The sequence below is a fragment of the Lutjanus erythropterus genome, chromosome 9, assembly GCF_056507025.1.
Source record: "Lutjanus erythropterus isolate fLutEry1 chromosome 9, fLutEry1.hap2, whole genome shotgun sequence".
NCBI classification, from domain to species: Eukaryota; Metazoa; Chordata; class Actinopteri; order Lutjaniformes; family Lutjanidae; genus Lutjanus; species Lutjanus erythropterus.
This window is the reverse complement of record NC_139325.1, coordinates 21,467,483-21,493,077: the sequence shown is the minus strand read 5'-3', so window position 1 is coordinate 21,493,077 and position 25,595 is coordinate 21,467,483. Positions and strand designations below refer to the sequence as shown.

Genomic DNA, 25,595 nt, shown 5'->3' with positions numbered 1-25,595 from the left:
TGCTATTAAACATATTCCTCCTGTCTCTTGTTAACTGTCATTGTTGATTCACTATGTAAAAATCTCAAAATTTGTCCTAAGGCGTCCAAGTAAGAAAGAAAATAGGTGGGATGTTTCTGACATGAGCACCTCTGTCACAGTTGTAATCTATGACCTTTGAAGAGACTCTATTGCCACCTTGTGGCTTAACCAGCAGGTTAAATAATAAAAGAAATGCTCTGATACAATATATGTTTCAGTCTTTATTTGTTTTGCCTTTTGCAAACAATTGCCAAAAGCAGAGCATGAAATGATGTTGTGGAAAACTGTATATAAATACAAACAAGCAGTGCAAAGTGTAGATACTGTAGAAAAATACTCTTAAATTACAGTCACATGAAAATATTTTCATCCGATCATGAGCCTCTTAGAGCAGAGATGGGAGGAAATGATCCTGAAAATGACACAATGTACAAGTTAATCCAATCACACATTTTGATACTTTAGTTTTGAGCTGAGCAAACACGAGTAAAAATAAAATGTGCTCATTCCAGCCAGCTTACATGGGGTGTATTTATAGAGCATAAAGCTCCATCAGGTAGTCTTTGGGGACGATTCCTATATTCCCGTTCTTTTCTCCGACCCACCAGCCAAAGCTCTGGTACTCCTGGGGGAAAAACAGAGAGGATGGTAAGAGTGTGTTGAGGAAACACATTTCATCACTGAGCACTGAGCACAGAGGTAAATATCATCATCAATCATCATTAATGGATGTGTGAGCAAAACTCCCCAAAATTACGTTGTGAAATTTTCAGATGACAAAGCCATTCTTGGCTTATTACATAAAGATCAAGATTCATCGCTTTCCCACTCAAACTGAACAGTTTGTGCACTGGTGTGATGCTCACCACCTAATTGTGAATGTGAGGAAAATGGGGGAGATGATATTTAATCCAAGTCAGATGGTGACCATAGTCCAGAATCAGACACAATGTACTCATAAATCAGGTTGCTTCATAGAAATAACTTGTGTTCACACTGGCTGCTCCCTCACAAGGGATGTCCATGTTGAAAAGCTCTGTTCTAAGCTAAATTAGAGAATCTACTTTTTGAGGAGGCTTAGACTCAACTGTGTCAACACTAAATGTATGGTTTTGATCTGTCAAACAATTTCAGAAAGTGTAATCCGATAAGATAAGGTAACCTGTCAGTTGCACAGTTAAGGCCTAAGCTCGCATGTCTTACTCAAATAGCCATGAAGATCATTGGGGGAAATGAACAGCACTATCTTAAGCCTTTATATGAGAAATATTTGGTCAGGGAGACACATAAGATATTAAACAACCCAAAACACTTTCTGAGCCCAGAATTTCAGGTGCTGCCTTCAGGCCGATGGCTCAGAATGCCAAATCGTGGCTTAAACTGGTACAAAAATTCACCATCAAAATATTAAAAGGACAGGTCATCCCAAAATAAATAAATACATATTTTACCCCTGGGCTTTCGTGCTATTTATGCACCTAGATTTATTTGGTGTGAGTTGCAGAATTTTGAAGATCTCGGCCACAGAGATGTCTGTCCTCTCCAATTTAATTGGAATAAATGTCACTCAGCTTCTGGTGCTCAAAGAACCAGAAATTACACTTGAAAAATTCCAAAGCAGTGTTTCTTTCCAGAAATTAATGACCCGCTTACTCAACATAATATAGAGAACTTATTGTAAGCAGTTTCATGTGGGACCTACTTTATTTCTGTATAGAATCTACTGGAACTATTATAGAATCTCACAGAACTACTTTCTTGTCTACTAGGAAGAAAGTAGTCCGTAGTAGTTTTGTGCTTTGAGCACCAGCTGAGTGCCATTTAGTCCCATTATACCGAAAAGAAGGCAGATATCCTGATGGTCAATATCTCTGAAATCCTGCATCTCACACCAAAAAATACAGGCAAGAGGAAAATACGTATTTTTGATTTTGTTGTGACCTGTCCCTTTAAATGACGTGATACAGCTTGGAATTGAAAAAATTTCCCTCTGTGACAACAAAGTATACCTTACCACCACAAAGTTTAAGCTTTTAGTCAGGTTAAAATTTTTATTTTGATAATTTTATTTTTGACATCATATTTGGTGTTATTGTGGTGGAAACTACCACTTTTCTCCACAGGGGCCTCCAAAATCAACAAAATGTGAAAGTTCCTTGTGGTAGCTTTTAAAATGATTGTTCTCAAAGTAACATAGCTTAGCTGTTTTCTGTATTTAGGTACCTTTCCAAAGTGCTTGCCCTGGAGATCGACTGCATGTTTAACAGAAAAATGCAGAATTAGCCATGATGAATTCCCCTGGTTACATGGGTTTAGTGCGCCAACCATGAAGCACAATGCCCCCTGTTTGTGTCACGTCCGAGATCTTTGTCATTGTTAGGGATGCACTAATCATTAAAGTCTGGGCCAATACGTTTGTTTTTTTGTGTTTATTTTGTTTTTGTTATGCATTTCTCCATCCGTGCCAGGGAAACAAAAAAATCTTCAATACAAAAAACATGCCACCCTCTGGGCTCTGACATCATACCAGAGTTCGGTCCAGCCAGTGGCCTCTTCTCCAAAACAGCAGCTGGGTATCGTTTTACTATTGTCAGAGTCTGACCACAAATAACCAAAACAGCATTTAGTGAGCACAAAATAACACAACAGATAAGCATTGGCCACTGACATAATTGAATCTCATCTTACTTGCTTGAAGCCAGCAAGGCTAACATCAGCCAATAAATCTGTGCATCAATAGTAATTTCTCGTTTCTTCCTGTCCTTACTTCCATTCAGCTCATCACTTCTGCCTAATAAAAGCATAAAATGCTCTTCCTGTTTTCCTTCTTTTCCTCCAAAACAACACATACATCCTCTCAATGACTTCATATTACCTGTTCCCTGTTCTGCTTCTCTGCCCGCTGTCGGTTTTGAGACTGCACACACTCCCCTCCACTCCACACAAAAAACCCTCAGTGTGCGTAGTGCACATCACACATAAATCTGTCACAGCATGACAAGTAATAGCTCCAAATGGCTGTCAGCATGCTGAGATGTGAGGAGGAGGACACTGCACTGTGAGGGGAGATCTGAGACGAGAGGAGAATACCCCTCTCTCTTTCTGTCTCTTTGGCCAAGAGCCTGACCTCACATCAAAGTCTTCCCAGGACATGATTCAACACTGGAGATCACGTTCTGACAAGGCTGACGGAGGAGAAACCTGCACAACCTTTCAAATCTACGCCAAAACTCAGGGACGAGGAGGGACCACATCTGTGTCCACTTACTCCCGGGAGAGATTAATGGATGTAAGTGATCACATGGTGGTATCAGACACAGGAAGATTACAATAACAACAGTGATGGCTAGCATCGGTAGTTACCTGGTGATGGGTCATTCATCATGACTGATGAAGACGTGCAAGACTTACTGTCCATGTCACAATTTTATAAGCAGGACATGTGTTTTTTCAAAAATAATACTGTTTTGATGTTTTTTGCTTAAATATGCAGTAATCATTACACAAAGCAATGTTATTACACAACACAAAGACAGCAGGTACTCCCCTTCATCTACCTGATAATGTCTAGAAATAAAGACCTACACAGGTAAATTATAACAGGGGTTTCCAAACTTTTTCATGCCAAGGACCAACATGATGGGTGACATGAGACCATGGACCCCTATTTTGAGAGGGTCTCAAGGAATCAACACTACTCAAGGAGTATTTTTTCATCTCTAGGTTTGAAGATAAAGTCTTAATAGTCAATCAATGATCAAACTAAGGTCACCGTGAATTACAGTCACTCAGAGTGGCCTTCCCTTGTTGTTCCAACTTCCAAAACACAGATGCTGATAGTTAAAAGTAGCAGTTAAAATATTCTGTTCCTCCTTTTGCTGAGGACCCCCTACTAAGGCCTGACCAGTACTGGATCTTTGGTGACGATGCTAATACTAATATTAGGGAGTCTAAAAAAATTCTGATATCAATATATTAGCCAATATTCTTTATAAAATCCAAAAAAGACGTCAGGGACACTGACACTGAACTGACACATTAAACTTTCCTTGGTATTTTCTTTAGTAATTTTAAATACCTATATTGTTTTTTAAAACCACACATAGAATAACTTAAAGTAAGAAAAATGCTGCTTATAAAACTAATAAATAAACAATATTAGTAAAGACAAACTGCATTATGTTCTGTAAAAAAAAAAAAAAGGCTGTTGGTCCCAGTTTGAAAACCACTGAGTTGTAACATTTGAAAGTAGAGAAGGAAGACATGTAACAAATAATGCAAAAACAAACAAACAAAAATACCCAGGGTTTCAAGAACTGTCAAGACTTTTCCAGCACCTTACAGCTGTGGTAAACATATACATACTCAAAATGATACTTTCATTTCTTCATCACATTAAATCCGATTGTATTGTGTAATACACAACCAAAATTATGTTTTGTGATATAACTCTACAGAGGAGTGACAAATTAAAGGAAAACACAACAAAATTTCATGTTTCAAAATGTGTCACCTGTCTGTAAGGAGACTTGGCAACCTGGCTGAGCCAATACCAGACATACCGTTCAGTTAGAAAATTATTTATTATGAAAGTAATGCACTTGCAGTTTCAAGCACTTTATCCAAACTCCAAGAACTTTTCAAACCTATAAACTATACCAAAAACTATATTAAAGTTCAATTTCCAGCACTCGTACCAATTCTACCTTAAAAATAATGGCCCAGAAACGCCATGCGTTTCTTTATTAGTACAACAACTCAGTTAACGTTTCACTGTCAATGAAGCACCACATCACAAAACTTGCTACATTCCTTCTATCCGTCCTGTGTCTCTTCTACCTGAGCATGCACATCATTCACATCACCAGTCTCAATAAAATATATGAACGGTCCCCACACTTCATTGAAAAAGTCATTTTTGCCCTTAAAGAAGCAATATGTAAGACCTTGGTGTTAAATTATGAGTACTGCAGCCCAAATAGCGAGTTGGAGCCACAGACAGCTATATTAAATAGGTTGAATCCCTGTTTAATATACAGTCTATGATGAAAGTGAGTTGTTTCCCTCCACCCCCTCCTCCTCAGACTCAAAGCTCAGGCAGGTTGTCTGCAGCCTGCAGGGACACTGAACCTCTCATGAGGCCAAGACGAACGCAACATTGCAATTTGACAATGACAAGTGATAATAAGTCATATAATGTAAGATGATCAGCTGTTTATAACTGGGAATTTTCACTCACTGTAAATCTAAGCCCATTATCCTGACGATAAAAGCCCACTGCTCTGAAAATACACACTCTGGAGTTTGAGTTCAGTGACTGCCTGTCTTACTGTGCGCTAGACTCCATTAACATATTGCTCAGTTTAACCCTTATAAACATCTGCTCCTTCTGAAAGATTCTTACAACTCACAAACAGACACACTCAAACTCATTTGGTGAACATTTAGCGATAATTTAACTCTAATAAACAGGAAACAGACAAAAAACATACTTTCTGGCCCAGAATGTAAATTCCAAAGGAGAACTTGTTGGCTGAAGTGCTGTTGTAGAAAACAATATTTCAATTTAGCATTTTTCCTTAAATCTCTGATGACATAACATATCCATTGGCCATGACCAATATGTTACTTATTTCTCCTTTAAAGATATAGGTTTATCATTTCCATTCAAAGTCCTCAATATATGAATACAGTAAAAAAAAAAAAAAAGTCATTAATAAGTTTGAATTATTAACAGAAACATCACAAGAAACAAACAGAAAATGTCACATTCATTTCATTAATGTGTCACATGATTGACATTTCTGAAGCCCCTGAGGGGTAATATAGCAGATTGACACAACGGGAGTGTGTGAGTGTGTGTGTGTGTGTGTGTGTGTGTGTGTGTGTGTGTCCACATTATGACTTCCTGCAGCCAGCCTTTGAAAGCAGCAACACCTCATTGTGTAGTTCTGGCTGACAAATAAGTTGTGCTTGAGTGAGTGCGGGACACAACATGAGAACACATACACAGAGCTGTGGAAGACTAATGACACCACACACTGTGACAACACACACATTAACACAAACACCCTGAATTGAATCACAGTCCAGGCATTTTACCCAAAAGTGTGGGTCAACCGCACATTAACTGCAACACAAACAAACTAAATGGATGTTGTGTTTTGAGTCAGTGTGTTCTGAATGAGAAAGCAAAAAAAGGAATTGTACGAAGGGAAAAAGTGATTTGTTTTCATATAACTCATTCAAAATCACAGGGCAATTGTACCAGGGACAACAAAACCACACTCTGTTGTGGGTGTTCAAAGTAACCTTACCAAAAAGGCTCAGGATTACAAAATTTAAACACTGAGTACATATACACATCACATACAAGTATGACATTTGCATGGGGGGCTGGTATGATTGCTCAAACTCACTGGAAGCTACAATGAAATTTGCAGAAATGTTGTGATAAATGGACAAAATTCAACAGGGATTCAAATCAACATCATCTATACAATCAACTATATTAGTAGACTTCTGCACAAGGCAACATAATTTCGCACTAATCCATATACATGTTGGCAGTGATTAAAACAAATTTAAAACAAAATTGTACTTTATTTAGATATCACTTAAAATAGCACATTACTTAGATTTACTTGACCCTGTACAAACTTGTTTTATTTTTTAGCGATGATCAAACAACAGAGACTAAAGTAAATTGTCATGTTTAATCTAGAGGGGAAATCTCTATACATTTCAGAAAATAGTGAAAAATATTCATCCCGGTTTTTCAAAGTCCTCAGTGATGTCTTTAAAATTTTGTCACTCTAAAACCAAAAGACATTCTGTTTAATATGATACTAAATAAAGAAAACCAGGAAGTCTTACTATTTGATAGGCTGAAAGGCCATTTTCTGCCATTTTTGCACTGATTATCAGAATAGTTTAAATCTTTTTTACCATTTGCCCATTTAAACGAGTGAGTCGCAAGATTTTCCAGCCCAATGTGGCATTTTAATTGTCCCGGGCAAGTGGGCAATCCTTGTTGTTGAGCCCTGGTTTCTGGCTGATGGTGGACAGCACTGAAACCTTTGTGTGGACATCAGACAAGGGGACATGCATAAATCAGGTTTTCACATGGGTGGCAATGGGAAGTTGTGGCATCACCATTTTCAGTGTTTTCAAATACTTCGATTTCTAAAGACTTTTGATATGTTACAAATGACATATTTATGAGACTAGAACAGTTGAAAGAGCTTCTGTTGCAATTTGTGTGGGGTCATGTTATATAAAGCCTGTATTATAATATTACTGTCCTATTATTGTATGACTTCTAGTAAATCAAACGCTGCACAGCTGATGCATCAGTTCGCAAGCACAAATTATACAAGGAGATATGCAGACACAACAACAACAGTGTTTACACTTTATCAACCCATCTAGCCACTTAATTTAAGTGAGATGTTACATCTTACGATAGGTTTTATGTGCTGTGACTTGAAGGGCTGGGTGGGGGGGTTGCAGAATATCCGGACAACACACTCTCCCTCACTCCCAGTCAGGCCCTATAATCAACACCCAGGCCCTGACTGGGGGGTCTCGCGGCCGTAACACTACTACAGCTATTTCTGGCCTGCGGAATGGGGGAGGGACGGAGGGAGGACGGAGAAAGGAGGAGAATAAGGGGAGGAGGAAGCGACTGGGGGGGGAGGAAGGAGTCGACTGTCCCTTAAGCTGCAGCTGGCTGCTGCAGTCCAGACAGGTTTTATGGTCATTGCCCTCGCGGCAGGCCACAACCCCCAACACCAAGGTTTCAGCTAATGGCACTCCCAGTCTGAGTGAAAGGGCAACTTGATTCTTGGTCCTTTTCCACACACGAAGAGGGAGTCATAAACAGGCATTTGGCCATTGAGCATTGACGGGTCTGTCTGCTTTGTGTGCATTTGTTTCCTTCCATTAGTGCCGAATCAATTAATCAATTAGCTGGTCAACAGAAAATTAACAATTTTGATCATCCATTATTTTTTTTAAGACATTTATCAAACACAAAATGCTGAAGATTTGCTTGTTTCTGTTTCTCAAATGTGAAGCTTTCATGACTTTCTATTTGTATTTTGTCTTGCTGGTCATACAAAAAAAAAAATCTAAGGATGTCATTTTCGGCTCAGGCAAATTTTGATGGGCAATTTCTGTCATTTTATAGACTAAACATTTAATCCATGAATCAAAAAATAAACCGAATTAATAATGAAGATAACTCATAATCTACACCCTATGCTCCTGACTGAAAAAGAAATTTATTTATTAGTCAAACCCATAATTCAGGTTTTCCCAAATAAATAATGTCATAAGTCACATTTTTAACTCTTCATGGCTTTTAAGTGCCACTAGATGGCAGACTTGAATTTGGAAATGGACCAGCTGACAGTCTCAGCTGACTACAACCATAGAAACCAAACCAGACAGGAAATATAGCCAGTCTAGTGGTGCACATTTCACACTTTTTTGTTGTTTTTATTTTACACAAACCACAGGGTCGACATGTATCTGTAAAGTATGAAATTTCTTGACTAATTTGTTAAAAAAAACAAGCTTATTAAATGTATCACAACAAAATCCAAATTCTGTGTTCATATGAAGCAGTGAAGCACAAAAGGGCTCCTGTTTGGTTACATAATAAAGGTAAAGAACGGCCCCTCAGTCCTCAATACCTGGCACCTGGCCTAGGCGACAAGCCTCGGAAATTGTGCGTCCACTACACGTCCTCACCTGCTCTGAATAGAGTGGCGGACTGAGCCTGGGTTTCCTGAAAACACACATTCCTATTTGGCGAGGTGAGGGAGACGTCTGAGAGGTGTGTGGGCTGAGAGGCTGCTCACCGCCTGGCATGGCAGCAGTGGCGGCGTGCTGAAACAGTCCAGATGGAAGTGATGGAATGGCATCGTGTGCCAGCTCGGCCCAGCCTCCGCCAACAGCACTAAAACAGTTTCCGTTGTGACACAACTAATCCCCATCACAGTGCCAGAGAGAGAAGCTAGCCCAGTCTGCCTCTTACCATCAGCCGTCCACCTCCAGGCGGTGGGCCAGATGCTGCCAGTAAAGGATATGAACAGACAGTTCCTCTGAGGGCCCAGAAATAACTCACTTTAGGTGGTCTGAGGCCGGCAGGACCACTCTGACTACAAACCTCAGCTCACAGCTTTACATTACAGCTGGTTTGAGCTAATCCTGGATTTACCATCCTCAAGAAAACATTCATTCAGGGACAAATCAATGTTTTTATCGCTGACAAGCAGGGTTACCCTAACTGTAACCAGGGTTGGGAGGGTTACTCTAAAAATACAATAACTAATGACTTGTTAAAAAAATGTAGTCAGTCACTTGATTACTTTGTTACTTTTTTCCATATATGGTGAAAGAATTTAGCCTAATACGGTGATTTTCAAACTGGGGTCCGGGGACCAAAAGCGGTCCTTGACTGGGTTGTAGGGGGTCATCAGCAAAAGGAGGGATATGATTAATTTTTATCACATTTTTTTGTAAGTTGGAAGAACAAAGAAAGAAATAGGGTTAGAAATTTTGATTGATTGTACTGACTTTATCTTCAACCCTAAAAATAAAAAAAAAAATACTCCGAGGCGATTCCGTAAGACAAAATACTCTTAAATTGGTGGTCCATGGTCTGGATTTGCATTAAAAATCTTTTATAATCCCTTGTTTAATATGTTTGTTGCCAGGTTTATTAATTATTTGTCCAGTCATACCCTCTACTGTTATGATTGAATACATGTTTAGATTAATAGATGTAATTATGTGCTATTAAATGTACTTTGTTTAGTATACTATTAGTATAACAGAGAATCTGACTCTGAATCTGACAGCCTACGGATGGTCTCGTTTACTGCTATAGGTCATATAGATACATCAGTAATAAATTGAAACTGCTTCATAACCAGTTAAAAACTCCTTGAGGTAGCTTTAAATTAGATGTTGAGTCATTGGGTGATGAGAGTGTTTTCATAGCTGAGGGCAAATAATGGCCAAATTTCCACCCAATGAAAGCTTTTTTTTCATTAGAGGCCAAGATGGTGAGCTGTGTTGTGAGATTGTTAAATGTCATTTGTAATATGTTCAAACTGCACATGGTAGTATGTCATTCTTTATCTTAAAATGTATTTTAAATTTTTAATCCTGCTAATAATCCATATTTTTCCTAATGTAGTAATCTGATTACATCTTTTTCTGTAACTGTAATGGAATACAGTTACCTTTTTATATCCTAATTATGTAACCCAGTTTCATGTAATCCATTACTCCCCAATTCTGACCGTACCTTGCTCAGGATGTAGATGGCATCTCCACGTTTGAAGGACAGCTCATCTGGGAAGTCCCCTGTACAGTCCCATAAACCCTGGTAGTAGTTGGGGTAGTCCGTACTCTTATCAACTGGATGGAAAAGGGGAAAGAAAATGATAACAGATGAGGTGCTTTAGTTTCTACTGAGTGTAATCACATTCAGTGTCCAGGTCCGACACAGCAGTGGCTGTTTGTGTGCAGGAAAACCAACAGGAGGCAGTGGAGAGCCTGAAATTGAGCTGGAGGCAGACAGCAGCTGTGAGCCAAGTTCATACTAACTACTAATTCTAAACAGTATGTCATGTAAAAAACACACTGGGAGAATGTGGTGCAGTACACACCACGACACTGAAATTTTAAACACAGTCTTTACTCTCCTGAATGTCTGTTGTTTGTTTTGTATATAATTTTGTTCTGAGTACAGTTTAGTTTAAGCTTAAAGAGGTACTGCACAAACTAATTGCTATGACTGTAATGTGATGAAACACATTAATGCGGGTGTTGATATTGACATTTCTTACTAAATTCATACAAATCAGCATTTCATGGATTGAAAATGCCTCAACATACCATCTACTTAATTTTTTAGAATCAGCCCAAAACCCTCCAAGGCCAATACTGACATAGAATCGACTGATGAGGGCTTATTTATATTATGAAATTTATACTATAAAAGCATGTTAACACCCTCTAAATTAGAGGTAGGTGGCCCACCTCACTGAGCAACTCCTGCTCATCCACCCCTCATTAAGTAGGTTTACTTTATTAGTACAAAACATAGCATCCCTTATGGCGATAAGGTTCTCCATTGGGTAGTTTCTGACATTTCAAAGACTACATGATTTAGCAAAAAAGAATCGTTGATCAATAATGCAAATAATTAACTGCTTCATTATAAAGTTGCAGTGTCTTGCTTTTCCACAGTGTATGGAAATGCATCACTTTCATTTAGCAAAAAGGTGTAAGAGGCTCGTAAGTATGTCATTGTTCGGTAAACATATATATATTTTAAATGTTTTTTACATGATATTTATGTTCTAACAATATTTAAGTTTATACAACAGTTAATGTACATTTAAAATAGCAGAATGTGGTTATGTCTCTCTTTCTATTATATTCTGTGTAAAGTGGGAGGATGTTGATAATGAGAGGTGGAGACAATGTAGTCAGTGGAGGTCCACGTAGATACAAGTTTCTGATGGTGTGATGGTAAGATCGTGTAATGAATATTTGCCCCATAAGGATGAATAGAGCATCAAGTTGGTAATGGACCAGGCTGTAAATTTGGATCACCTGCTGTGGCTCTGTAATTAATATTCAAATAAACCCTTGTTCAAGTTTCACTGCCTCGTATAATTGTGAATACATTGGGTTTTCACACACAAGTCAAAACAAGATACTCTGCAGACTTAACAGCTGAGGAACTTGGAGCATGTTAATACAGCCACCACTAAAAGCAACGTATAGTGGTTTTTGTTTTAGTAGTTGCAAAAAAACAGTAAATGATAAATATTACAATAACATATCCTGTATGCAATTAGTACATAGGACACAGATAGTTTCTTGGCAGTTAACATTTTCACCTCTCAGCCTATTTATTGATCTAAAGTGGGAACATTTCTTACTTTGTGGCCATTCAGGGTATGTTAATGATTCTGACATGTTTCCATAGATACAGCAGTTGGAGATAGATAGGAGGGTATTTCAGCACTTACAGAGCTTTTAATATATCACTTATTGTAAAAGGAAGTTGGTCTGAGAGTTATTTCCAGCATGTGTTAACTTTCAGTTGTGCATGTTCACAGAAACTTCCTCTCTGAATGTCACTTCTTCTTAACTGTCGCTCAGAGGGGTTGGGTTTGCTCACAGCCACACAAACAAACTATGCACGACAGAATGGCCACAGTATGCTCACATCTTCCATATATGACAAAATATACCACTTGTATCTATGCAGTCTTGAAACATTATGTGCTGTGTACCTGCAGCAGGAGTAGGAGTGGGAGCAACAGGAGGAAGAGGTTTGCTCGCTGGCTCCACCTTTGGAGGAGACTTCACAGAAGTGGCTGCATCTTCCTCTGGAGAGACAAGCCAAGATATTGATGAATGAATGTGCTATGAAATATTATTCTCTGTCTCTATCAAAGAGATGCATGCGATTGATCATGTTTTATAGGACAATATATACAGCATACACAGTCAACAAAAATATCCAATTTCCAATTTCAATTAAATTCAATTTATTTACACAGTGCCAAATCATAACCGTTATCTTAGGGCATTTTTTATACAGAGCAGGTCTAGGTCCTGCTATATACCAACCCAATAGTTTCCACCAAGAGCAAGCACTGTGGCAACTGTGGTGCGGAAAAAGTTCTTTTAACAGGCATAAACCTGAAGCAGATCCAGTCAAAACATAAATGAAACATTTTTGTTTTTGCTCCCATTTTGCATGAGTTGAAGTAAAAAATCTACGATTTCTTCGATGCACACAAAAGTTTTATTTCTCTCAAACTTTGCTGACAGATGAACACATGACAGAATCGGGTGGGTCATGACTTTGTCTTCCTTGGGTAAAACTTATAGCCTTCAGTTAAATAGCCATAGTTCAGTGCCTGACAAATGTCTCTTTTGAGATAAAACTGCACATTTTAGAGGGCCCTTTTATTGTAATCAGTCCAAGGCACCCTGTGCAATAATCATGCTGTTTAATCAGCATGTCTATATGCCACACCTGTCAGGTGGGTGGATTATCTTGGCAAAGGAGAAGTGCTCACCAACATCCATTTTAACACAGATTTTTTTAGATCAACTCATGCAAAATGGGAGCAGAAATAAAAGTGTTGGGTTTATATATATTTTTGAGATGAGAATATAGATTGTCACAGTGATAAAATATGTGGTCAGACCTGGGAGCTCTTCATAGATGTCTTCATCAATTGCTCCAACATCATCATACACTTCCTGTTCCTCCTCTTCATCTTCTGGGATGATACCTGACATATCTACAAGCAGGGGAGCATAGCATGTTTGACTAATGCAAACAAACAAAAACTCTTGATTTATGCGCAGACATACACACCAAATATTTGGTGACAGCATTTAGAGATTTTTGTTTTCATTCATGAAGAAAGAAATGTTGCTGCTTCTGACATTTTAGAGCATCATAATCATTTTTATGACTGAAAGAGTTCAAACCTCTCAAGACAAAGTCTATCTGTTTCACCCATTCCTCCGCCTCTTTCACTGATGACGCACAAAACTGTGATGAAAGAGAAGAGGCATGAAAACTGCAGTCAGAGCAATAATATATGCAGTTCTACATATATTAATTAACATAAACAAATAATACTGCATTTATGCATAGCAAAATGTTCCACACGGAAGAGCCCGAATGTTAGAAAGACTCATTTAGACTTTTTAAATATGCGTGTCAGGTTGACCTGTGGCAAAGGCAGCAGTGTCTAATGAATGAATAAGTTTTAAAAATAAAGATTTAATGAAGTGCATGTACACACATGGCTTTCCAAGTCTTAAACATGCCACATCTCAAGTGCTCATTTGTTTTCCAATTTAGGACGTACATTTCGAAGAGCAATGACTCAAAGCGTCACAGAAGAGACGAGCGTACCTGATAGATTCGCTTGTCTGGAGCCGAAATTTCAAAGCAACAGTCTTTCTTTGAGTCTTTCCGTAAGGTGTTGTTCATTTTGACGTTGTAGCCATCGATACTGAACTCCCCCTTCTGCTGCTTGTCTGGTTACAGGAAATTAAAACATCATCATTAATGGTTCAGATACAACAGCTACAGCGTCACTGTCAAAATCTGGGAAGCAAAAGCAGAATGTAAAATATTCATCCACCTAAATATCCTCAATCAGTATCTGATTCATATTTGAGTGGAAATCTGGTAGGAAATAAAATTACCTTTCTCACTGCCATAATAGTAGAAGATATTATGGCTTAGAGCACACCATCGCTTCTGCCACTCTGTGCCAAAAAAGCTGTGATCTGAGGAGGAAAAACAACAATAATTTCAGCGGAGAAGAGACAGATCATGTTCTGGTTTATTGTGAGGCCAAATTAGAGCTGTGTCCTGTATGTGTATTGCAAAAAAATGATAAAAATGCTGAAAAGTAAAATAATGAAAAACACTGTGAACTGTAATTGTAAACAGTTACACGGGTATTCTTTAACACCCTGTGAACTTCAACTGTCGAATGTGTTGGACCAGGTTGCATAAACCATTGCCAGAATCTCCACAGCTGTCCTCATTAGGAGACAGATCACACTTGTATTGACAGGCATTATTGATGTTTCAAGTACTGTTCTTTACCACTGAAAGAGCCAGAAAAAAAGGGTTTTGATGAGTGGTTGAAGTTAATGACAGAAATTGCCTCTTTTGAATTGTTAATTTTTATATTTTTTCAATGTTTTTATGTTTTATGGAAGTTTGGCCTAATTTTTTACTATGCATAAAGAAAGACAAATAAAATTATGTAACACTACCAAAAATTAAGATAATGCCACAGTATAAAGTCCACAGTATTATGTTATACGCGATATTAAAAAACTAAGAAAGATGATGACTTGATGTGGACAGTATTTTTGTTCATATGAAATGTATTTTTCTTTTCAACTTGTAGTGCTCCTGCTTTCCTACTTAAATAAAACAAAGTAAAATTAAATTAAAGACGCCAGCTATGACTTAAGCATGTGCAAAAAATTGGCATGAATTGTCTTTGGCAATGAGTGTTTGAATTATGTGTGTACAACTGCAAAACAAAAGCACTACAGCAGCTAGTAGCAGCCCTTAATATAAAATAAAAATAATAAAATAAAAAAAAATTACCACGTAATCACAATAGATATCATCACAGTCCAGTACAGTATTGAGACATCTTCTATGCTACTTCATTTATGCTTTGCTTATGTGGTATTTTAGATTATTTACATTTACATTAATTGACTTTCTGTAATGTATTATGCCGCATTATGATGAAAATCTTACCTTACATTTAAAGAAATTACAGAAAATGCCAAAAAAATGAATGTATGGTCTATAATCCTGTCTTTTCAGGACAATATGTGTCCTAAAATATGCTCTTATATAATCGCTTTTCCACCCAAAGTACAAGTAGGTATTTTTCAAGGAACAAAATGGTTTATACAGCCTGTTGTTGTCTGCGTTTCCAGGCCAGTCTCAATCCCCACAAAGATTAGGCAATTTAGTCTGCTGACATATGAAAAAGTGACTGCTGTTTTTCATGTTTGTGTGCAACTCTGTTGTATGCTTTCATCTGTAACTCCAAGTTGATGCGTCAAAGCACAATGAACAGAAAACAAGTTCCTCTAAAGGTTCCTGGTGAAAGTTCCTGCAAGTGGAAACACAGCATATGCATTGTTATTAGAAGAGCACCCACCCTTTCTGCGCTTCTCAAGGTATCCCGCTTTAAAGACCGATGTCAGGTCCTGAGCTGCCACAGGCGGGGACTGCTGGGTGCCTGGAAAAGAGATGAGGAACCCCAAGAAAGTTGATTCAATGTCCTCACTGACACCATCATCCTTTCAACGTGTTTTTAATATGTTAAAGTGAAAATTGCAAAATGCGTAAAAGTGAAAATGACATTTGTTTTTAAAATGTTGAACATAAACGGGCAGGTTTCTGACTAACTTTGCTATTATGTACTCATTTGATTGGTGTTTAAACAAGTAGTATAAGTCATGGTGGCTTCACAAAGCAATGTTTTTCATCCCTCTGTGGAAGAGATTCCTCTTGTAGTGTGCAACTTCAATGCAAATGTTCAACTGCTGTGTCAAAGTTGCTTTGTGTGAAAGAGCAGCCATAAAGCTGGGCAGCTGCTTACAGCCCATAAACCTCATACCCCTAATCACCATTTCACAAGGACTTCTCTGATACTCTATCATGAAAATGTAAATACAAAATCTTGCATACACTAGATTGCCATGATGGTGTATGGGGTTAAAGCTACTGTATATAGGGGAATGTTTTTTCTCAAACTGCAGCCATGGCAGTAATTTTCAGTCCCCAGACTGCGGCTGAGAGCAATAAAGCATGCTCTGGCTGTCAAAGGGGTGGAGTGAAAGCGGTGGTGGGAGTAGCAGTTGTGCCCCCAAATTGCTTCCCAAGTATGTTGCCAAGTTACAGTTGGAATGTCTCCCTCATTGTGCCACTCAAAGTCACTTTCTCCACTGAGCAGACCCAAAGATTTGTATATTTTCATGCCAAAGTGCAATTTTCAATACTTTAATCCACAGCTTGTTAGCAGTTAGCAAGTCAACTCTGGACGTCTGCTAAGTGGCTTGTGGCTTATACCTTCGCACGCCTCTTCATCCTTGTCTGTACGCTCTGACTGCAGTGACCCTCCGTCGTTGTTGCTGTCAACTTCCTCTTCATCGCCTGAGTCATCTCCACCTACTACAGAAAACAGTACAGTGTAGTAATGGTGCATGTCATGGTGTAAGACAGTAGTTTCCAACCTGTATAAATCTGTCGAGGTGTGAGCAGTTTATTTGAAGTTTTACAAGCTTGAGGGGATAAAAAATCATACAGTATTTAACTAGTAAAAAATAAATTACTAGAGGAAGGCCTGAAAAATAACAGCATATGTAGACATTTCTTATACATTGGTCATCATCATTGTGGGGGGATGATACATCTGAAGGGGTTAATCCTGAATAAAGCTGACTCATCTTTGACCCCTCAGATTCATGTCATGACCTCCTGTGAGGAGTCCTGACCATAGACATGCACAGAATACATAGAGTACATAGATGCTGCATTGACCACTTTAGACCATTATTGCAATAGATCAACATAGCCATGATATTGGTACAGTTAAGAATGGCCTGTGAACAAACACATGTAAACGAGCTGCATTTTTTTTCTGGATAAAAAGAACTATAATGTTTCTATTTTCCAACTGATTTCAGAAACTGATGTTATATTCCAATGGAGTACAAAACAAGGTTTCCACGTAGAACATGAAGCCTTGAATATAAAACCACTAACTAAATTTGGTTGACAAATGTAAACGTTAGTGCTTTTATCTAGAAAAATGGCAGCTCCCCTGGTTACTTGTATGTGTTTACAGGGCCATCTTGACCAGACCAAAATGGCGATGACGATGACGTACAGTCCAAAGGCCAATGCAGGCCCTTACATAGATGCCTGTGGTCCTGACCCCCAGGTTAGAAACCACTAGTTTAACAGATTTAAATATAACTTCAGAATATTTATAAGATTATAAAATAAGAGTAACACTCACTTTTGTCCTTGAAATCTTGTGGGAAACTGTTGGGAAGACAGTAAATGGCGTTAACCATCTTCACATTTTCAACATTAGTTTATAGGACCAGTGTGTAAGATTAAGTAGCATCTATCGGTGAGCTTGCAATTTGTCAACACCTCGCCTCACTCTCCCTTTCCAAGCATGTAGGAGAACCTACAGAGGCCACAAAAAGCACATAAGACTGATTCTAGAGCCAGTGTGTGGTTTGTTTCTTCTGGGCTACTGTAGAAACATGGCGGCCTTCATGGAAGAGGACCTTCGCCCACTGTAGATATAATTTTATATTTATTAAATATATTTTCTAGTGATTGTACAATATGAAAATATACTTTCAAATATTATATTCAATTTCTGCTATGTTCTGCAAAAAATATCCTCCTAAATCCACAGGTGGGAGGCTCAAGTCACATGACTTTGAGGACTTGAGACTTGCTTGACTAACATTCATAAAAGATGCAACTTGACTTTGACCTGGTATTCATAACTTGAGGCTATATTTAGACTTGAGACAGATAACTCAACTGAACTTTTTCTTTTAAGCATTTGCATTTTTTCAGATACTGATAAAAGTTAGGTTTGGTCTTTGTTTAGGGGTGATTTCTAGTGCAATGCACACAAACTTGCTGAACCTACATGGCAGACCAGCAGAAGGCAACACATGAGGCAGCTATCATGCAAGAAGCTAATACAAAAATGATCAAATCTGGATTCAAGAATTATGTCATCAATGAAGATAATAAAAGGAGGTCTGAAGCTCAAAAATCAGTGACACAACTACCACAACATCCAGCTCAGTATGTGACTACAAAAGTTAAAGGCACATGAATGTGACTTTTCAGCTTGGCTGGTCAAACATTAGCTAGAGAGCCAATGATGTAAGTCTAAGTTTTGTTTTCACTCTAGAGCCATTTAGAGATAAGACTATATTATGATTTCAGAGCCCCACTCTCTATTGTTGTTCATTTAGGAGGCTTGTTATTGATGCAACAAAATGTCAAATCTCAGTCTCATTTTTAAGGTGGAAGCAGTCTGCAAGAGTTTTCATTACAGTGGGAAGTGGGGTAGATCATCCATTTCACATGACCTGACTTGGGACTTCCTTAACTCGTAGGAAGGACTAGACTTTGCTCTTGATTCTCACTACAGTAACTTGAGACTTACTCCCATCTCTGCCTAAATCTTACACACTTGACCTTTAAGCAACATACAACCAACCTCCAAATAATTATTAAACAAACATACCTCAATTTGACCTCTTTGATCCGTTTGATAAAGGCTTCCCTCTTCTCCTTTGCCTTCTTGCTTAAATTTTCTCCTTTCAATCCATCGCAGAGGAAAGTTTCTAGATCTAAACAACAAATAACAGGTGAAACAGTCACACAATGACGACACTTAACTGAGTGTGGTGTTTTATTTGGCAGTCAGTCTGCTGGAGATCATCTTACATTTCAAAGCACAACAGCACCCAGATAACCCAGCAGTTTGCAGCTTTGACGTCAAACTGACCACGGTTTGATACTTCTCAGTGGGACTGAGCAGCATGAATGAAATAGCAGCAGCACTGTCTTGTGTTGACGATTTGTAACTGGATTGAAACTTTAGTCATCCATGTTGAGTCTGCGCTTCCTCTTTCAACAAAACGCTCTCTCAAAAGCTGGAGTTTGTGCAACAAGCCATAAAACAACCTGCGTGTAGAAACAGACAATACTGTCCCGATGTTTTTACCTGAAACGAGCGTGGTTAACTCCTCGGGAATGGGGCGCATTGTTGTGAGTTAGTTCCAGGCAGAGATGGACCGTCCAGCGGCTCAAACTTCCTCTGATACGGAAGCAGCAGCAGCGACTCGAGCACCGAGATACGGAAGTTATGTGCTAATTATTTATCACTGACCACACGGCCTGTTGTTCAACACCCGCACTGACGTTTATTGCTCCATCAGCTTTTGTGTGTGTGCATGTGTGTGTGTGTAGGTACATTTTTGACTGCTGCTGATGACGGGGAGTTGATGCTTTAATGGAGCAGCGGGTCTTTACAGACTAATAAAGTTAACGCCTGATCATATTTTTGATTGATTTCAGATAATATTTCTCTGGCACTTAAGTCTGACTGACTCAGTGGACACATTGGCGGTGTCTTTTTTTTTTTTTTTACAGTGATGCAAAAGCACTTTGAGTTTATGAATTATATCAACACTGTAAATCTAAACAGGCATCATTAATAGTTGAAAAGGCAATTAAATAAAACTGTTGTGGAGGAGGTTCCTGTGCCAGGTTTATGCATCTTTGAGCAACAGATGTTTCAAGGAGTCTGTTCTGCTGCAGTGGTTTATTCTTCTTCATTTAAATGTTGTCTGTGATACTATTTTAAAGGGACAGTACCCCAAAAGTAAAAAATACGTATTTTCCTCTGCCCTGTAGAGTTATTTATCCTTTTAATTTGTTTTGTTGTGAGTGGCCAAGTTTTGGAGATATAGACTGTAGAGATGTCTGTCTGCTTTTGAATACAATGAAACTTGATGGCACTTGTCTTGTGGTGCGCAAAGAATTGAACAGCAATGTCTCTTTCCAGAAATCATGACTACTCAAGACAGAGGGGGGACTTACCATTACGCCCCATAAAACATGACATAAAGTTGTTGGTAAAAAGTCTTTTTTTTTTTTTACTTTTTCTTTATGTATCCAAATTATGTCTTCTAAAAAAAAAGAAAAGAAAAAATGCTAAAATGGCATCAGAATGCTTAATTCTTCAGTGTCTCACAGCCTCCCCACTAACTTCGACTATTTAACTTACTGTGCATCTGCAGAAATTATTTAGGAAGGTAGTAGCCAACTCATGTATGTGAATGGCTGGGCATGGTGTTCAGACTGTTGTAAAATGAAGCAAAGCTACCTCAGCAGAGCTGAAAAAAAGAAGAAGCGGGAGGATAGTAAAGAGATTACCCACTCTAGCCACAGCCTGTTCACCCTGCCACCTGGCAAGAGATATAGAAGTATCCACTACCAGTTGACTACAGAACTAGAGTCTCTTTCCTGAGGCTGTATGAGTCCTCAGCTCATCCTCCACACTCCACCATAAATAAAAGTTTATTTTTATGACTTACTGTTTATTCAAGGATTGAAAATGGGGGAGAATAAGGAATGTGGAGGGCTCCTTGCCTATGTTTGCCTTAGGCCCCAAAATGACTAGAACCGCCCCTGATTCAAGATAATCCTTAGATCCTGTTGTGAGCACAGGATCTATTTTCTTTCTACAGAACTACACTCACCAACTGTGTCACCATGCAGACAGAAGCATGCATCTATTCATGAATAAGAGGCTTGTACTTGTGACAGTGCAGGATCATGGCACAAAATGCAGAGAGTCTGGGGGCATCCAAGACTTGATTGACACTTGAGCCCCCCTTAAAAACTTGACAGCTACCTTTAGAGAGTCTGCAAAAATCTTTTAAAAAAATGATTTGTCATTTGCAATTGTCACTAAAAATGTCTTCTAAAAACTAACTTTGTCCAGTATTCATTATTCAAATTGTAAAACATTATTCACAAATATAAAAACAGATAAATATTGTTGTGGTGTTTCCTTTTGTATTACCAGTGAATACCCGATAGTTTCTGGTGAGGCCTTCCTCCATGTGTGGAGCTGTTGCAAATTGTATGCAATCCAACTGCTGTGTAGTGTAGGAAACCTAATGTTACCCCTACCAACTTGAAAAGCAGTGGATTGTTTTTTCGGCTTCAACACAATGGTTACGCCTGGTTAATATTACGGACTCGGTACATATCAAGTTGGGAAAATAGGTCAAATACAAAGCAAAGTTCATTACTTGATGGGTATACCCAAGTCTATTACATTGCCTTGCATTAGCTTGTATTCATATTGAGTCCATGTAGGCTAAGACTTCAGCATAACCTGAGAGCAAAAGGTAGAGGGGACCCTCTGACTGGTGCTGGGTATTTTGCCCACTACATTAAAAGGCATCCTCCTTTGCTGAGCTGTAACCTAACCTAAAGCTGTAGCCTAAAATATGTATTTTTGATTAACTATTTTTCAGTTTTACATTATATCTGATGCAACCAATTAACCAGTACTGTTAAGAGTAAGCACAAAAATCCTTCACTTCTTACATGAAATGAAACCTGTGTCTTCTTCGGTGACATATTGTTTATAAAGGTGTCAGTCATTCATTAGTCATCTTTTGACAGGCAGAATCAGCCAGTCCAGGTTGAAAGACTGAGCCTTTGAACTGTAGAGTCTGTTGTTGTGGAGAAGTGAGACAGAAATGTCAGTGCAGCTCTGGAGGGGCTGTGTGAAGAGCTTCAGCTTCTACTTTAGCTGCAGGTGGTGGATGGTATTTGTCAGTGCTGCTGCCAGACAGACTTCTACTTCAGTTTCAGTCCAGCAGCCTTGGGACAACTAACATCCATTCAGTGTACTTGTATATCCTGGTCTTTCTTATTAGTCCAAAACAGTGTGCTTGATACTATATGACAGCATTTACAGCCTGCAGAGATGTATTTTTCAATACTTTTCCTTTATATCTTTGATCAGGCTCATATCAATATTACATCAATATTGTAACTACACTAGATATTGCATCTTTGAAACATGGTAAGACATAAGTGTTATCTTTTCCTGGTTTTAAAGGCTGCATTACAGCAAAGTGATGTAATTTTCTGAACTTACCAGACTGTTCTAGCTGTTGTATTATTTGCCTTTAACCAATTAGTCATTATATCCACATTACTCATGATTAGTTTTCAAAAATCACATTGACTTAGTTAATATTTTGAGAAAGTCAGTGGCCACTCCTACATTATTGTTGCTATATCAATATTGAGGTATGGTAATATTTGATTTTGTTTATATCCCCCAGCTTTATGTTTGAAGCTACAACAAACTTTCCACCACCATAACAACAAAATAAGATGGCAAAAATAAAAGTATGTAAAAAAAAAATTCTACTTTTTAACTGGCTAACGTCCTGTTCACTCATTCACTTTGCCTGTGACGATGTAAACGCAGACTTGTTTCATCTGATTTCAAGTAGACTGCGACCCAGTGGCAAATACCAAGAATAATTTTATGGAAATAGCCAATTTTCTTGCAGATTTTCTTGTTAACTTATGTAGATCATGAACATGTTCTTTATTGTATGCTTATTCTTTTTTGTTTATTTGTTTTGTTCTGATTACTTGCCCTGTTCATTTTTGCTGCAGCAGTAATGTTATTTTTTAGGGGAGGACTCTGAATAATTATGATGTGTATTTATATTGTGCAAATAAACAAAATTAAACATCGGTATTAAACAGAGACTGTTTCATAACCATTTAAAAACTCCTTGTATTAGCTTTAAGTGTTAAATGTGATGGATTTGTATTCGAATCATATTAATAAAAGAAGCACCAGACCTTTAGATCTTTCTGTGATTGTCATTTAATCATGTTCATCACTTCTTTATGCAAAAAGAAAGATCAGATCATATTCTACTTTTCCATGGTTGTTTCTGCAGATATTTCTTGATGTCACTTCCTGCTCAGCTCATCTGAGTAGCCAATAAATTCTTTATGAGCCTCAAACGCTCTGTGGTCATTCAAAACCTGACCCCCTCCTGACCTGGCAGCAGTTCCTCCCAGTTTGGAGAGGAGAGGAGAGCCAACCTGACCTTTGACCTTTCACCCGTGTGTGTGTGTGTGTGTGTGTGTGTGTGTGTGTGTGTGTGTGTGTGTGTGTGTGTGTGTGTGTGTGTAAAAGGAGGGAGAGATCTGCTGGAACGGTGTTGTATCTAGTTTCCCATAAACTTCATCTGTCATCTCGCCCTGTGATTGGCTCTTTCCCCTTGTCTATAATCCACTCACTGCATGTTAACCAAGATTTATTGCTCAAAATCACCAAACTCTCCATAATAAAGAAATTATAATCAGTAGGGATGGGTATTAAGAACTGGTACCAGTTCCTTACTGGTCAGTACTGAAATAATAATAACAGTAAGCTCCTGAACAAACATCTTACCTATCAGTATTTATGTAATGCTGCATAAACAGCTGATTAATGAAAATGCAGCTAAATGCAGTAACTCAGAAAACAATGTTACTTGTTACTTCTGCCAAAAAAGTAACAGTGAAATAACTTTTTCTGAATTTGAATTTGAATTTTCTGATTTTTTTTTCATATCTTTTTGTGTATGTCTTTAATTATAACACCAAATTATAGCAAATACTATGGATAAGAGTATCAGTAACTAGTATCCGTATCAGTATTGGTATCAATAAAATCTGAAGGATACCAATCCCTAATCAAGTACATTAGTCTGATTATGTCACTTCTTTGTGAATAAATATTCATATCGCAGTTGCCAAGATCAAACCTGTGAAGGTAGAGCATGATATATTTTTTATTTTGTGCTCATTAAAACAAACTAGAATATGCTGAGGAATAAGTGGCCTGACATCTTATAAATAATAAACTATCAGGAGAGAGTGTGTATTTGTGGTTAGCCTAGCCTGTACTGTAGACACTGACATGCTGACACAGTGTGGTCTCAGTATTCAAAATGAGTTCAGTGGCTTCTGCACTAAATCAAATCTGACTGCCTCTCTGCCTCCTGGGCTTTCAGTAATTTTCCTACTTAGTTCGTGTTTTCAAAATGATCACAATTAGCCACCACTTAATATAACATATCTCAGCAGGAAAAGCAGTTTACAAAATCACCTCATTCCTTTTTATTCTTGTTATTATTGCTTTGAGCCCGACCGCACAATCCCGAGAGCAGCACGACGACTACAGACACACAGAGCCTGTAAATGAATCCTTTAGCCTGCAGACTCTGGTCAGAATAATTGATCACTGCAGTGTGACTGTTAATCGTGTGATTCCTGGAACAATCTTTGACTTTCCATAAATAATTTTCTATAAATATTTTACTAGGATCCTAATAAAATAAAATAAAATAAAATAAAAAACAGCAGCTTCGGCTGTTAGATTGGGCCAGACGCCTCTCTATCGAGCCGAGGTTCAACTGGTCGGTGTGAAGAATTCCTGTAAATAGGACGGGATTCGTTTTGTCCGGATTAACATCAATTTTCCTTCTTAAAAATGACAGAAATAAATACAACCTATTTGCTTCATATCTGACCATGGTCCAGGGTCTAATTTTACAAAAACATATTCAATTATAATCTGCACCAGTTTGGACAAAGTTTCTCGGCTTCTTTGAATTAAACTTAAATAACCTTAATTTTTTATTTTTTATTTTTTATTTTTTTAACAAGCACAAAAACTTAAGGCGTGATTCTTAACTCAAAAAGATTGTATTACATTGCGGATCGGGCTATAAACAAGCACCCTCAGTGCTGTGAGTTTTATAGGCAATAAAATTTAATTAGAGAGCCAAGAAAAGTCATTGCTTTTGGCCTGGGACTCCTCGCAGGCAATTCTCACTGCAGATTTCTTCTTTTTCTGGGGTTTAAGCACGAAGAGGCAATGAATCACCTATTTTTTCAGAATTTTTTTCTGGTTAGATAAATCACGGAGGGCTACAGCAGACCCATGGTCGGAAAAATCTTTCAAATACACCTATTAAAATTTTAAAAACTGGGATTCATATACATGCAGTTTATATTTATTTTAGTTGCATTTAATTTGTATTTCTTGTTCGCTGCATTTTTTGTGTGTGTGTGGAAGTTTGAGGTTATAAAATCAATAGTAATTATTAACTTAGACCATAATTCAGAAAATATCCTGTGGCAAGTATTTTCTATTCCCCTTATTTAAATACTGCCAGAAACTGTTCAGCGTTATGAATTATACATGAACGTAATTCATTTCTTTTATACTCTTACATGTACTCGTGTATATTACTAAAATCTATGAGCTCTCCAAACTTTCTTCTGGTGAAATAAGACAAAATGGCGCTGCTGA

At 38.0% G+C, this 25,595-nt stretch overlaps 1 protein-coding gene across 2 annotated transcripts; it reads right to left on the bottom strand.

The window, feature by feature from the left end:
- Window positions 1-229: 229 nt before the first annotated feature.
- skap2 (src kinase associated phosphoprotein 2) lies at window positions 230-19,596 on the bottom strand. 2 transcript variants are annotated; one of them, XM_084726536.1, is made up of 13 exons: window positions 19,404-19,596; window positions 18,921-19,026; window positions 17,655-17,680; window positions 16,703-16,801; window positions 15,789-15,869; window positions 14,293-14,376; window positions 13,997-14,121; window positions 13,564-13,627; window positions 13,275-13,370; window positions 12,348-12,443; window positions 10,343-10,455; window positions 543-646; window positions 230-433 (listed from the first exon to the last, which is right to left on the bottom strand). In XM_084726536.1, the coding sequence occupies exons 1-12, from the start codon at window positions 19,441-19,443 to the stop codon at window positions 554-556; spliced, it is 1,023 nt and encodes a 340-aa protein (XP_084582662.1). In that variant the 5' UTR covers window positions 19,444-19,596; the 3' UTR covers window positions 230-433; window positions 543-553. The 2 variants fall into 2 exon arrangements, with proteins under 2 accessions (XP_084582662.1, XP_084582660.1); XM_084726534.1 differs by having other exon boundaries at window positions 16,703-16,804; window positions 19,404-19,593.
- Between the last annotated feature and the right edge of the window lie 5,999 nt (window positions 19,597-25,595).

Bases quoted from the DNA above. Each gene is read 5' to 3' on its own strand.
- skap2 (XM_084726534.1), bottom strand. From the start codon at position 19,443: ATGCGCCCCATTCCCGAGGAGTTAACCACGCTCGTTTCAG. The intron at 13,628-13,996 runs GTACGCTCGTCT...CTTTCATCACAG, and splicing joins CAGACAAGCGAATCTATCAG to TTTTGTGCGTCATCAGTGAA. The intron at 647-10,342 runs GTACGGTCAGAA...TTTTTCCCCCAG, and splicing joins CCATCTACATCCTGAGCAAG to GAGTACCAGAGCTTTGGCTG.